The 12527-nt window shown below is 42.4% G+C and overlaps 1 protein-coding gene across 12 annotated transcripts in view; it reads right to left on the reverse strand.

The window, feature by feature from the left end:
* The window catches only part of PKP4 (plakophilin 4), a 145258-nt gene that overhangs the window by 108457 nt on the left and 24274 nt on the right, over window positions 1-12527 (reverse strand). For all 12 annotated transcript variants that reach the window (XM_048483537.1, XM_048483534.1, XM_048483532.1 and 9 more), the window contains exon 2: window positions 3761-3891. In XM_048483537.1, coding sequence (XP_048339494.1) covers window positions 3761-3886 — 126 coding nt within the window. In that variant the 5' untranslated portion in view covers window positions 3887-3891. The remainder of the gene's footprint in view (window positions 1-3760; window positions 3892-12527) is intronic.

Here is a 12527-nt window from a genome sequence, read left to right on the forward strand (position 1 = left end):
GCAAAACAGAAAGCTGACAGATCACAACCAAGGGCTACCAGTGCTGCGGTAAAGAAGCCTAAAACCACCCAAGGAATTGGGTGTTGTGGGTTTTCTGGGCTGTATGGCTGTGGTCTGGTAGTTTTAGCTCCTAACATTTCGCCTGCATCGATGGATGGCATCTTCAGAGTCATGTCATGGAGAGAAACACATCTTATTGTGGCATGCCTCTGAAGATGCCAGCCACAGATGCAGGCGAAACATTAGCAGCTAAAACTATCAGACCATGGTCACACAGCCCAGAAAACCCACGACAGTCAGTTGATTCCGGCCATGAAAGCCTTCGAGAATACATCCAAGGAACATCTGCATGTCACTGCTAGAAGCAAAACCCATTTAATAATATTTATTAGGGGCAAACAAAATGACCGAAAATACTGAGCAAGCTTCTGCTCTCATCAGAACTCTTCATCAGAGCAGACATTACAATTTTTGAAAGCAAAGTGCAAAAAAGGTAGATTTTCTAGGTCAAAATCTTAAGACACTGTTTGGTCAGCTTTTGGTATTCAATTCTGACAGCATCATGGACTCTAGTTTAATTGATGTATTAGATTACAGCACTTGCTTTCTGGGAAGAAGGAAAGAATGGAAAGTCACCTCACTTGAAAAAAGCAGTCCAGCAAGGCCCAAATGCTGCATGTTTCTTCAGGTGACAGCCATTTTTCTTTAGGGCATACATTCCATGAGGAAGGTACCCACCAGTTACACTCAGAGTAATTTGCCCTGCATTCAATATGAAATTTAAATAGGAAGAGAGCAATTATTTTAGTAATGCATAATTGACAAGGAGCAAGGGGATATAATCCCAGGAACTTGTTTTGTAAAAACAATAAATACAACTGAAACTGTAAAATGGAGATATTCAAGGATCTATGAGCAAGCAACCAGTCTTGCAAACACTGCTTCTAGTTCAAAAATGAATTGGGACTTGAGCCAGATTACATCCCTCAAAAGACAGATTCTCTGTAACAAATTTCACATGGATGGTACAAATTGCCTGGAACGTGTGAGGAATCAAATCTTTACACCCAGAATAAGACTAATGTTTTGTTATGGAACACATCTCAAGCCATGTGGGAAAAAGAGTTTTCTTATTGTACATCGAAAGATTTGATACAAGACAATGATTTAGTAGGGGGAAAAGAATTATGGACATATTGTGACTTTATACACATCAAAATTATTATTGCTGGAAGGGCCAGAAGCCAAGCGACCGGTACTTCCTACTTGGAAGGGAGGCGAACATCCCATTCATCATCACCATACTTGTATTAACAACTGACATTCAATAAAAAGGGACGTTTTGGTTGTGTAATTGCAGCAGAAAACCCTCCTATCCAGCAATTTTCTTCCCCACATTTGTAAATACAATCTGTTTATCTCCAGTTGTCAATGCGATTGTGCTGCAAATCAATCATGTTAGATGAGCTAAAGACAGGATATGAAGCACTGACAAACTGCAATGCTCAGTTCAGCTGTTCATGGAGCAACTGGAAAATGACAAATCAAAATGGCTGGCCTTGGAAATCTGTCTGAGGCAGTAGAAAATAGCAAGAGTCCAGTAGTACCTTGCTGTTTTCTAAGGAAAAATGACAGCATCTCTGTGCTCAATACAGTTGGCGCAGGGTTGCTAGCTGAACATCGGCAGCCAAAAGAAGCCCTTTAGTGGCAGGGGAATGAAGAAGAGGAGGAGGAGTTTGGATTTATATCTCACCTTTCTGTTCTGTGAGGAGACTCAAGGTGGCTTACAAGCTCCTTTCCCTTCCTCTCCCTACAACAGACCCTACCTTGTGAGGTAGGTGGGCTGAGAGAGTACTGAAGAACTGTGACTAGCCCAAGGTTACCCAGCAGGAATGTAGGAGTGCAGAAACACATCTGGTTCACCAGAGAAGTCCCCGCCACTCAGGTGGCAGAGTGGCGAATCAAACCCGGTTCTCCAGATTAGAATCCACCTGCTCTTAACTACTACACCACACTGGATATCGTGGTGATGTCACATGATGATGCGCTATGTCCTGACCACATTTCTGGTTTGCACCAGTGATGTCACGATGCCCTAGTAATTCCCTCATCTATATGGGGTCAACAAGTAAGACAAACAAATATGCCAATCAGATCACATTATTTAGAGAATCAGACAGTTTTCCATTAAAATTTCAGCTTCAAATTTGTCCACAAAACCCACATCACTGCTTCCATCTCCAGCTATCAGCCTTTGCAATCAAAGCCTTTGGGGAAAGATGCAACCCTCACTGAGTACCTTTGCCCTAAATAACATTTTAATTGGTCCTTGCATTGGATTTCAGGGCTGTTAACTACTTCAGAAACATTTTCAGATTTAAAAGTGGAGTAAACCACACACATTTTACCACAAATTACTACTAGACCAGCCACGTGAGCATGTAAAGAAAATGAAAAACCACAAGGACTACTATAAAATATTCATTAGCGAAGAACAACCTAGTTTCTTTTGAGAACTTTCTTTTCAAACTTCACAGATAATGGTGTCATTTTTATGATAACACCATTTTCTAGGAAATTATTAGCTGCAGCAACTCCAGGAATTATTCTCATATTGAAGATGATGAGCATATTACTTCACCTGTGATTTTTCAAAAACACAATTCTTCACAGTACCTGCAATTTTTGGCTTTTCTTTCAATTACACTGTTCATTGAAAGTCAGATTATGTAGTGTCAGACTGGGATCTGATGTCAGACTGGGATCTGAGAGCCAGGTTTGAATCCCTACTCTGCCATGGAGGCTCACTAGGTGATCCTGGGTCAGTCACACACTCTGAATAGCCTACCTCACTGGACTGTTCTTGCAAGGAAAAAGTGGAGGCAAGGGAATAATGTAAGAAGGTTTGGGTCCCCATTGGGGAGATATACTGGACGCCAATGCAATTTTGTTAATGTAATTTTGTTAATTTGCTGTTTTAATGGGGTTTTAATGCTGTTTAATGGGGTTTTAATGTGATTGTTGTTTTATTATGTTGTTCACCGCCCAGAGCCCTTTGGGGGAGGGGCGGTATATAAAATCAATTACAAAAAAACAAACAAGCAAGCAAGCAAGCAAGCAAGCAAGCAAGCAAGCAAGCAAGCAAGCAAGCAAGCAGAATATAAGTGAAGTAAAATAGCATAAATATTTGCCTGGCGTGAGTAACAACTGTCTTTGCATAAGTACAAGAATGGAATCTGCAAGAACCACAAAAACAACTTCCACTGTGTTCAGCCTCTACCATAGGGGTTCCCCAATCTTTTTAAGCCTCAAATCCTATTATTAGGTCATCATATCCAAGCCAAAAGCTTTGCAGATACCTGTCTGCTAAAACAGTGACTGTACTAAAGAAAGCAAGGGGGTCAATCTTGGTTATTATTTCCCCCTTCCCGCTTCAATGTATCAAAACTAGACAGACAGACAGACAGACAGACAGACAGACAGACAGACAGATGTGAACTACTGCAATCACTTAACTTTCAACTACTCTGTAAGAATCAGAACAGTCTATTTTGTGTCTGTGTACATTTCTGGAATGGATAGTCACATTAACAGGTCTGAAGGTAACTTACCAATGCTTATGGGTAAAGCTTTTTTAAAAGTAAGATTCTATGTAAATAGGTAGGCTGTGCTAAGACCACCAAATTAGTACATCACTTTTAAACCTGCTCACACATGAAGTCTAAGGTAGTTCTATCTACAGAGGAGTTTTTTTAAATACCTGTTCCTTTACAGAAGCTAGAATAGTAGTAGCAGTAGCCTCTGTTTCCATGCCCGGGCTTGTGGAAGATTCCTGTGGATTCTGCTGCAGCCCTTCTTCCAAGGGAGTCTGCTCAGGAGCTGGCATGTTGCCTGTAAAAAGAAAATTAGTTTGATAGTTGGGGTTTGTACATTCAGTTGTCCTTGCTTTTTTAGTTATTGCATGAAATATCTGTATCTCAACTTTTCCCCACCTATAACTAGCTTATACCAAGTTCAAATATTGTACAGAATTTTTAAAAAAATAATGCCTAACCTCTCTGCAACAAAATATCATTATGATCAGTCAAATAACATCCAGAACAGGACAGTCCTACAGCTCCTTTCATAAGTAACTAACTTCTCTATGTGATGGAATATTTCACAAGGCCCAATGAGAAAATAAAAGCTCATATCACAAGAGTTAGTCCTCATTAACACATTAGGAAACCTAAAGATTCCACAGAATGCTTTCAGTCTTTGAAAACAAGAGGGGAAGTCACTATTCAAATACAACTTAACAGGTTAGAAAAAATACCATTAAGCTCTCATAGGAGCTGTGGACTAGAACAAAAGATTTCTCTTTTACACCAGTAGTTCATAAGCAAAAAAATTAAATATCATAATTATTTGCAAAATCAAGTTGAAGAAAGTCCAGTTTGAACAGTAATTTTTTTGCAGATGTGCTTAGGGGTTTCTTTTGTTGTCAACATACGGCTGATTTATGGTGACCCTGCAGCGGTTTCAAGGCAAGAGAAATTCAGAGGTGGTTTGCAATTGCTTGCCTCTGTGTCACAACCCTGGTATTCCTTGGAGGTGTCTTTAATGGACAGGAGACTATCTTGCCCCCGTAGGGAAAATCAGCCACTCGGATGAGCCCATAGGAGTGTTGCTCCAGCATCCAGTCACCTTCGAGAAGGGGAATGAGATGTTGGAGGAAGCACAAGAAAATGACAATTGGATACTAACTGTAAAGGGTCCTTCTCCTTTGAGCACAACCGAACATCTTCTGGGTGATTCCTACAAACCAATCAGAGAGGTGGGAAATAAATTCTTCTTCCTGATTGGCTTGGGATCATCTCCCTTTCTCTCAGTTTCAAACACTCTGAACAGAAGTCAACTGTAATCTAACTATCTATGTAGAAAACACTGAAAGGAAACATCAACAGGAAAGAATGAAAGTAGTGGTTGCCTGTAATGTTTGAACAACAACAAGTGAACTGCAGGTCAGGACAGTAAAAGAATGTAAATGATGAAAGGGGAGGGCAAGATATCTTCTTATGCTCAGAGGGGAAGGACGCTTCATGGTGAGTATCCAATGGTGGTTTCCTCTCTCGAGCCAGAGGACATTTTCAGGAACTTCCCTGATTAGTAAATCTACACTATGGGGGATGTCATTGTTTTCAGAGATCTGAATGTGCTGCAACACCTTCTTACCATAGGCCACATCAGCAAAACTGTTACGGTAAGTATTTATTCTGTAGTGTCGGATGAAGGTCTTGATGGACGACCATGTGGCAGCTCTGCAAATTTCCTCATCAGAAGAGGCTGTGTTTGTGGCTGTGCTTCAGATGAAATGGGCCATGATGCCTCTGGGAACCTTGATATGCTGTGCTCTGTAAGCCTTGAAAGTACAGTTTTTGAGGGATTGGCTGATAGTGGGCATTGATATTTTACAACCTAGGTTGGGAGGACAAACTGAAATGAATAAGGCCTCCATCTTTCTGATAGGCCAAGTCTGAATTACACATAAGTGCCCTTCTCATATGCCATACCCATTCTTTTGGACGCTTTAGATCCAGACAAAAGGATGGAAAGAAAATCTTCGGCTGTCAGTGGAATTTAGAGTCTATTTTTGACTGGAATGCTGGATCAGTTCTCAGGACAACCGTATCCTTATGGAATACACACAAGGAAATGTTGGTGGAAAAGGCTCCCACCTTCTAGCTGAGGTGACAGCCACCAAGAATATGATATTCATTCTTATAAATTTCAAGGAGATATCCACAGTGGGCTCAAAGGAAGGTTTTTGTCAAAGCTGTCACAGTTGTGGTTAACTTCCAGAAGGGGAAACAATAACTAGGAGGTTGATCCCGGGCTAAAGCACCCTTCAGGAATCTCTGAATTTGCAGGTGTTTTGTGGTCACTCAGTCATCAATCGGAGGAATGACTGTTGCCAGGACAGCCACCTGTCTTCTATGAGTGGCTGTTTGTAAAACAAACTGGAGTCCCTCCTGCAGGAATTCCAGGATTGACCGGGCTGAAGAATTCAAAGGATCTGTTTTCTCCTGCACTACCTGACATATGCCTTCCAAGTAAAACAGTAGATATGACTGGTAGAACTTCTTTTAGAGGCCAGCAAGTTATTGGTGACATTCTTGCTGCAGCTCAGACTCAGGAGGAGCTCCCTCTCAACTCCCATGTTGTTAGTTGCCATTGGTTAGTGGGAATCACCCAGAAAATGTCTTCTGGCTCATAGGGAGAAGAGGAGTTGAGTTTTGCCTCAGAGAGCGCAGTGACAGATCAGATCTGGTTAAACTGCTCTGCCACACTACCAAGCAGAGCTACCCTTCCCTCTGTTTTTTCGTGTTCTGTTGGCCACATTCCTTCTATCATGTTACACTTGATACACTTTAGACATATCTATGAATTGCCTTTCAGAATATGACCACAGAAGGTGCTAACCCACAAAGTTTTACTAGCTCACTGGTAAAGAAATGTTGCACTTGGTAAACTGCTGTACATTTATGGTCTAGTAAAGAAGTCAGAATCAAGTCTTTCCATTTATGAATGAATTCTCTCCTGAAGGAGATGCTACAAGAAAAAAATAAGCAAGTGAATGGCAACTTACAAGCCTGCACGGTTTAGTTAATTACTTCAAGGTCACCTAACAATCATATGCTCTTATATGGCATCAATCTGTGTTTCACAGCGGAATTTCACCTCACAACTCTTCCAAAATAAAGATAGGTAGTGAAAAGTAACTGGACTCTAGATTTCCTCTATACCAGGGGTCTATAACCTGCGGCACTCCAGATGTTCATGGACTACAATTCCCATCAGCCCCTGCCAGCATGGCCAAGTGGGGACCCTCAGCTTCAAAGCCTCATAGGTTTCTTTAACACAGGCCTTGAGAGTGGGGTTCATTGCAACTGTAGATATGGATTTTTCCTTGTTTAGAGAAATGTATATAAGAGATGATTCAACTGTCTTGATGTGGAAAGTCCTAGGATAATGCCTTCAGGACCTGTCTAACATTCAAGCTGTGTGTCAACCTTTTCCTTTAGATGAGACAGTTAGCCAGGAATAAATATCTAAACCCGTGGTTAAAACCCCCCATTGATAATATTAATCTATCAATTGTGGTAACGATGTTGGATTGTGGTTCTGCAAGTGTATTGGAAGCGCTGGCTAACTTTTTGTGCTCTGTCATCAGCAAACGGTTATAACTGTACTGGAGATTGTATCATTACACTGAGGTCGCCATTTTTCTGGTATATTGCTGCTGTTTTTTAATTATGCCATTAAAGGTTTATATATATAAAAAAAAATAGATGAGACAGTTTAGGATATGAAAATGATAGACATATTTCCTGGTTCCTGTGAAATCTAGAGTTGATTTTGGGTTTGAAAGTAGGACGAAGCCTCACAGCCTTATCTTTGTGAAAAATGCATAAGGCCATGAATTCCAATATTTGCTTGGCAGATGTTGTTGCCCCAGGAATGTCTTCATTTGTAACCACTTTATGGGTATGTCTTCAATCAGTTCAAATGGAAGTTTTGTAAGACCTCAGAATACTGTGTGGAGAACTTTTAACGTGCTGATGTCATGATACCTAAAGGCCACAGGAGCAAGTTAATACTGTGCATAAGGTAATTACTTGACCTCGGAAAGTAAAACTTCTGAGACTTTGACAAGCAAATCATGTAAAATTTTGGAACCTCAGTTACCATATGTTTCAGGACATTGATCTTATTTCCTCTGGCACCATCAGAAGAAGGTCTTTCAGGTAGCCTAATAAATATGATTGGTAGAAGATCGTGCAGATGCCAACATGGCTTCCACCATCTCTGATGAATACCATAGGTATAAACTTTCCTCTGTTCAACTTTCAATTGGTCAGTCGAACCAGTGCAGGTTGGAATGACAAACTGGGCCCACGCTCACCATATTCTGTTCCAGAGGTAAATGCAGATGAAGAGCAAAGGCTGTCTCCCTGAGAGCTGAGAACCAGGGGCAACATGGAAATGTGAACACAGTGGTACCTCGAAAATCGCCGATAATCCGTCCGGAGATTATTGGCAATTTTCGAAAACGGCGTACCCGCAATTTTCGAAAACAATGTTTGCGTACCCTCGGTGGCTGCCGAGAATCGAGGCGGCTGACAATTTTCGAGGGTGGAAATCGGCGCCTGGCAATCGTCGATTTCTGAAATCGACGATTGTTGAAGGTACCAATTTTCAAGGTACCTCTGTAGATCCACTTTGGGATCACCAAAGTATGAAGTGATCAGTTGCAACGGGGATTTCTCCAAGGCCACTCTGTGTCCTCAGTTGGTTCACGACTTTTGAGTTGCTACTGAGCAGGACTTGGATCTGGATGAAAAAGAAAAGAGCATCCAAGGTGGCATCTTATGCAAATGACAAGAAGTGGTCTTCAATTTGCCTGTGGTAAGAGCTGAGTGAGCTTCCCAGAGCAACACCGTGTGCCCTCGAATGATAGCGGCTGCCACCAAGGCCCAGATGACCAGTGCTGTCACATCAGAGTTACAAAAGTTCCGTTCCTCATCTTCAGATATTTGCTCATAGGACTGAACAGCAGTGATCAGAGCACCCATCAATGGTAAATTCATGTAACACCTATAATTTCTTAATGCAGAGGGGGAAGTATTTGTGGGATAAACCCTGAACTTAGGAAAGGGGAACAAGTCCCATTGCCAGCAACCGAGCTTACTCCCAGGTAAAGGATCGCGCTTTAGTTCTTTGCATGAAAATCAGTGGGGTTTAACAGCGCTTAACAGGGTTACCTATACTGCTTCCCCAAAACTAGGTCTTAGGTTTAATGCTAATAAACAAGCCCAGTGGCCCAGGCCAGCTTAGATGTGTGTGGGGGGGGAGCGATTTCCCCCCCACATGATGAACTCTGTTTGAGCGTGCCCACAGAGAGGGCTCTGAGTGCCACCTCTGGCACCTGTGCCATAGGTTCGCCATCACTGACCTAACCCCACTGTTGATTGCTACCATTGTGAATAGACAGGATTAGTTAGCTGGTTTACAATACATAAATTAAGAGACAGGCTAGCGGATCTGAGCATGCATCCCAAGGCACATCTGCTCCGTTAGGTGCCTTTCCTGGACCAACAACTGCATCACGGATCAAGCGAGGAGCAGATTTTGGAGTTTACGCCATGCTATAATTTTAAACTGTAACCAAAGCCTTAGGGATTAAGTGGAACCAGGGTTTAACCCAGAGCCCGGTGCCTCCTCTGGTACATTGCAAGAGAAAGAGAACATGTGCAGAGCTCATTTCCACTAGTGGAGAATAATCACAGCAGGGTCTTCATGTCATCTGGGATTGGCAGCAGGAACTTCAGTGCAGAAGATGCGGCTTCCTTCTAAGCAGGAGGGACCGACTGCTTTAACACACCCCGCCCCCAATCCCAATGGGGATAGCTTCCCATTTACCCCTCTCTTGTGATGCTGATGTGCAACTCGTGACTGTCCTTCAGACAGAGAAACTCTCTTTGGTCCTGCTTCACACCAGAACACTGAAGTTCACCTCAGATTTCAGCACCAAGGCAGTCAGCAGGAGCTTTCCCTGAAGTTTAAATGACTAGCAGAGTCAGCAAGGACTCCAATCACAGGTACATTTCACAGCAGTGCCTGAGCATGCCCTGACTGGCAAGGAGAGATGCACCTGAGAGACAGGAATCCCATGCCCCACCTCAGCGGGCTACAGGCCTACCCACTCCAGTCCTCAGTTCTGACCTACAGTGCTTCCAGGTGCTTGGATGACACAAGCCCAGGCAAGGAGAGAGGATGGCCTGTGCCCCTTCTCTTTGGTTACCCTAGCAACGAAGCACCTGTGCTGCGCATGCTCAAGAGAGGCAGGCTAGCTGGCTCATGCTTCATGCCCCTTCCTCAGCTCCAATCCCAGCTGAGCTTGCTGGCTGATCTTGTGGCTTCAGGTGCCCCACCCACCACAATGCCTGTGAAGGGAAGGGCAGAGGCAGTAGACAGTCATACACATGCTGCAGTAAACAACAGTCAGGAGTTGGCACCCAGCAGCACAATAGCAGGCCGCAATGAATCAGATGGTTCTTGATCCTGGGCGGCTGAACCATGTCCCTGACGAGGGAACTTCGTTGAAATCTTCTTTGTGAACAATTCACTATTGGAATAACTTTCCCTAAGTATGAAACTGGAAGATGACCAGCTTGTATAGATATGACAGATTTATCACCCAACACCTTTCTTATTATCTAGAATGAACTTATTATCCAGAAAGACCCTCCCTGATATACAATCTGTTTATGGTAGTTTCCTAAGGCTCTTAATTTAGCACTGCTAGTGTAATTATGTGCAATCATTCCTTTGAAGGCATGTTTCCAAGTGATGATCTGCCTTAAAACGATTGACTATTTATCAGTGTTTTGCATGATTGCCGGTAAATGCAAATTTGTTATCTAGAATGTACAATCGTCAGGAAGAAACCTTCTGCAGGCAGCCAAAGAACAGGAAACTGCCCAGATAAGCATTATAATTATCAGTGCCTCCACAGAAAACCATGCTTTTGGTTCATATTTTTCAGATGTTCATCTTAATGTAGCTTATTGTTGATATTTTAATAAACATCACTTCCCATGCAATAGAAATTCAGTCAGCCACAGTCCAAGTGGGGAAGAGAAAAGACCAACATTAAATTAGCTACTTGGACTTTTGCAGGATAACTGAGAAGAATTGCTTCTACTTTTACAGGATTATATTGAGAGAAGTGACATGATCTCAAGTGATTTCTGCAGCATATAAACTTGTGATTCAGTAGGCTTGGCTCCGGGAAGCACTATTAAAGCACAGCTATACTTCACTTTCATTTTTAAGTTTCACATTTCCAGAGTCCACAATTTGCATTAAAGTCTTAAAAGAAATTGATATTTGATACACATTAAAAAGAAACCTATGCAAGTCAATGTTAAGTCCTTCCAGAGAAGCTATGTTGACAGTAGAAGTTTTCCTTTAACTTTGTAACTAATACATTCCAGCTAAATAGACAATACGACAGACAGTACCATAAATAAAACTCCAGTTATGTATAACTGAGATATTAAGAATCAATAAAATACATTTTAAAGGAAATCACGTCTATTACACTCTCACACAAGAACACAAGAAAGAGCCTGCTGGATCAGATCAGAGTCCATCTAGTCCAGCACTCTGCTACTCGTAGAGGCCCACCAGATACCTTTGGGAGCTCACATGCCGGATGTGAAAGCAATGGCCTTCTGCTGCTGCTGCTCCCAAGCACCTGGTCTGCTAAGGCATTTGCAATCTCAGATCAAGGAGGATCAAGATTGGTAGCAATAGATCGACTTCTCCATAAATCTGTCCAAGCCCCTTTTAAAGCTATCCAGGTTAGTGGCCATCACCATCTCCTGTGGCAGCATATTCCAAACACCAATCACGCATTGCGTGAAGAAGTGTTTCCTTTTATTAGTCCTAATTCTCCCCACCAGCATTTTCAATGTATGGCCCCTGGTTTTAGTATTGTGAGAAAGAGAGAAAAATTTCTCTCTGTCAACATTTTCTACCCCATGCATAACTTTATAGACTTCAATCATATCCCCCCTCAGACGTCTCCTCTCCAAACTAAAGAGTCCCAAACGCTGCAGCCTCGCCTCAGAAGGAAGGTGCTCCAATCCCTCAATCATCCTCGTTGCCCTTCTCTGCATGTTTTCTATCTCCTCGATATCCTTTTTGAGATGTGGCGACCAGAACTGAACACAGTACTCACAAGTGCGGGAGCATCTTCCACCACCTCAGACTGGCACCCTCCATCCCCCAGACCCTCATTCTCCATGACATCTCAAGAGATGTCACCCTGGGAGTGGGACCTGGCTGTCAGGTCCCTGAGAGCCTTGTATGTCACCCTTTTTGCCTCTTTCAGCTTCTCCAGGTCTGCCATCTTGGCTTCAAGAGAACACACACATGCCCTAGTGCCAGGAGCTCATTGCAGCAAGGGCATACCCACAACTTCTGTCCTAGTGGTAGATAGTTGTACATGTGTCACTGAGTGCAAAACACTGGCAAGCCCCCACCCCCCGCTGACTTCCTGACTTCATATCTAATTCTGTTTAGATATTCAAACATTAAACTTTTAATGAGTGCCTCCCCCTTGAGCTTTCTTAACTCAGTGATACGTTTCCCTCCTCCTTAAAATGTATGTAATTTGACTTCAGTATGGCAGGATAGGTGATATACCAAGCCTTGACAAATCTTCTTTGGCTTTAGAGGCCAGGCTCATTTTTCAGCTTTTGGGGTTTTATATTTTAAAGACCATGCTTTCTAGTTATCACACTTCCACAAAACCTAAGCCTTTCCCAGTTCCTCACAGAGTTATTAAAGCAATGACAATGTTGTAATGTATAAATAAATATTGGATAACTTGGTTATCACCCCAATAAAAAAGTTAACCTCTAAACCCCACCCTACTACCCTGATTTTTCATAATCTGTGTATTACTTAACAATATT

The sequence above is a fragment of the Sphaerodactylus townsendi genome, linkage group LG02 (genome assembly GCF_021028975.2).
Source record: "Sphaerodactylus townsendi isolate TG3544 linkage group LG02, MPM_Stown_v2.3, whole genome shotgun sequence".
Lineage (NCBI taxonomy): Eukaryota > Metazoa > Chordata > Lepidosauria > Squamata > Sphaerodactylidae > Sphaerodactylus > Sphaerodactylus townsendi.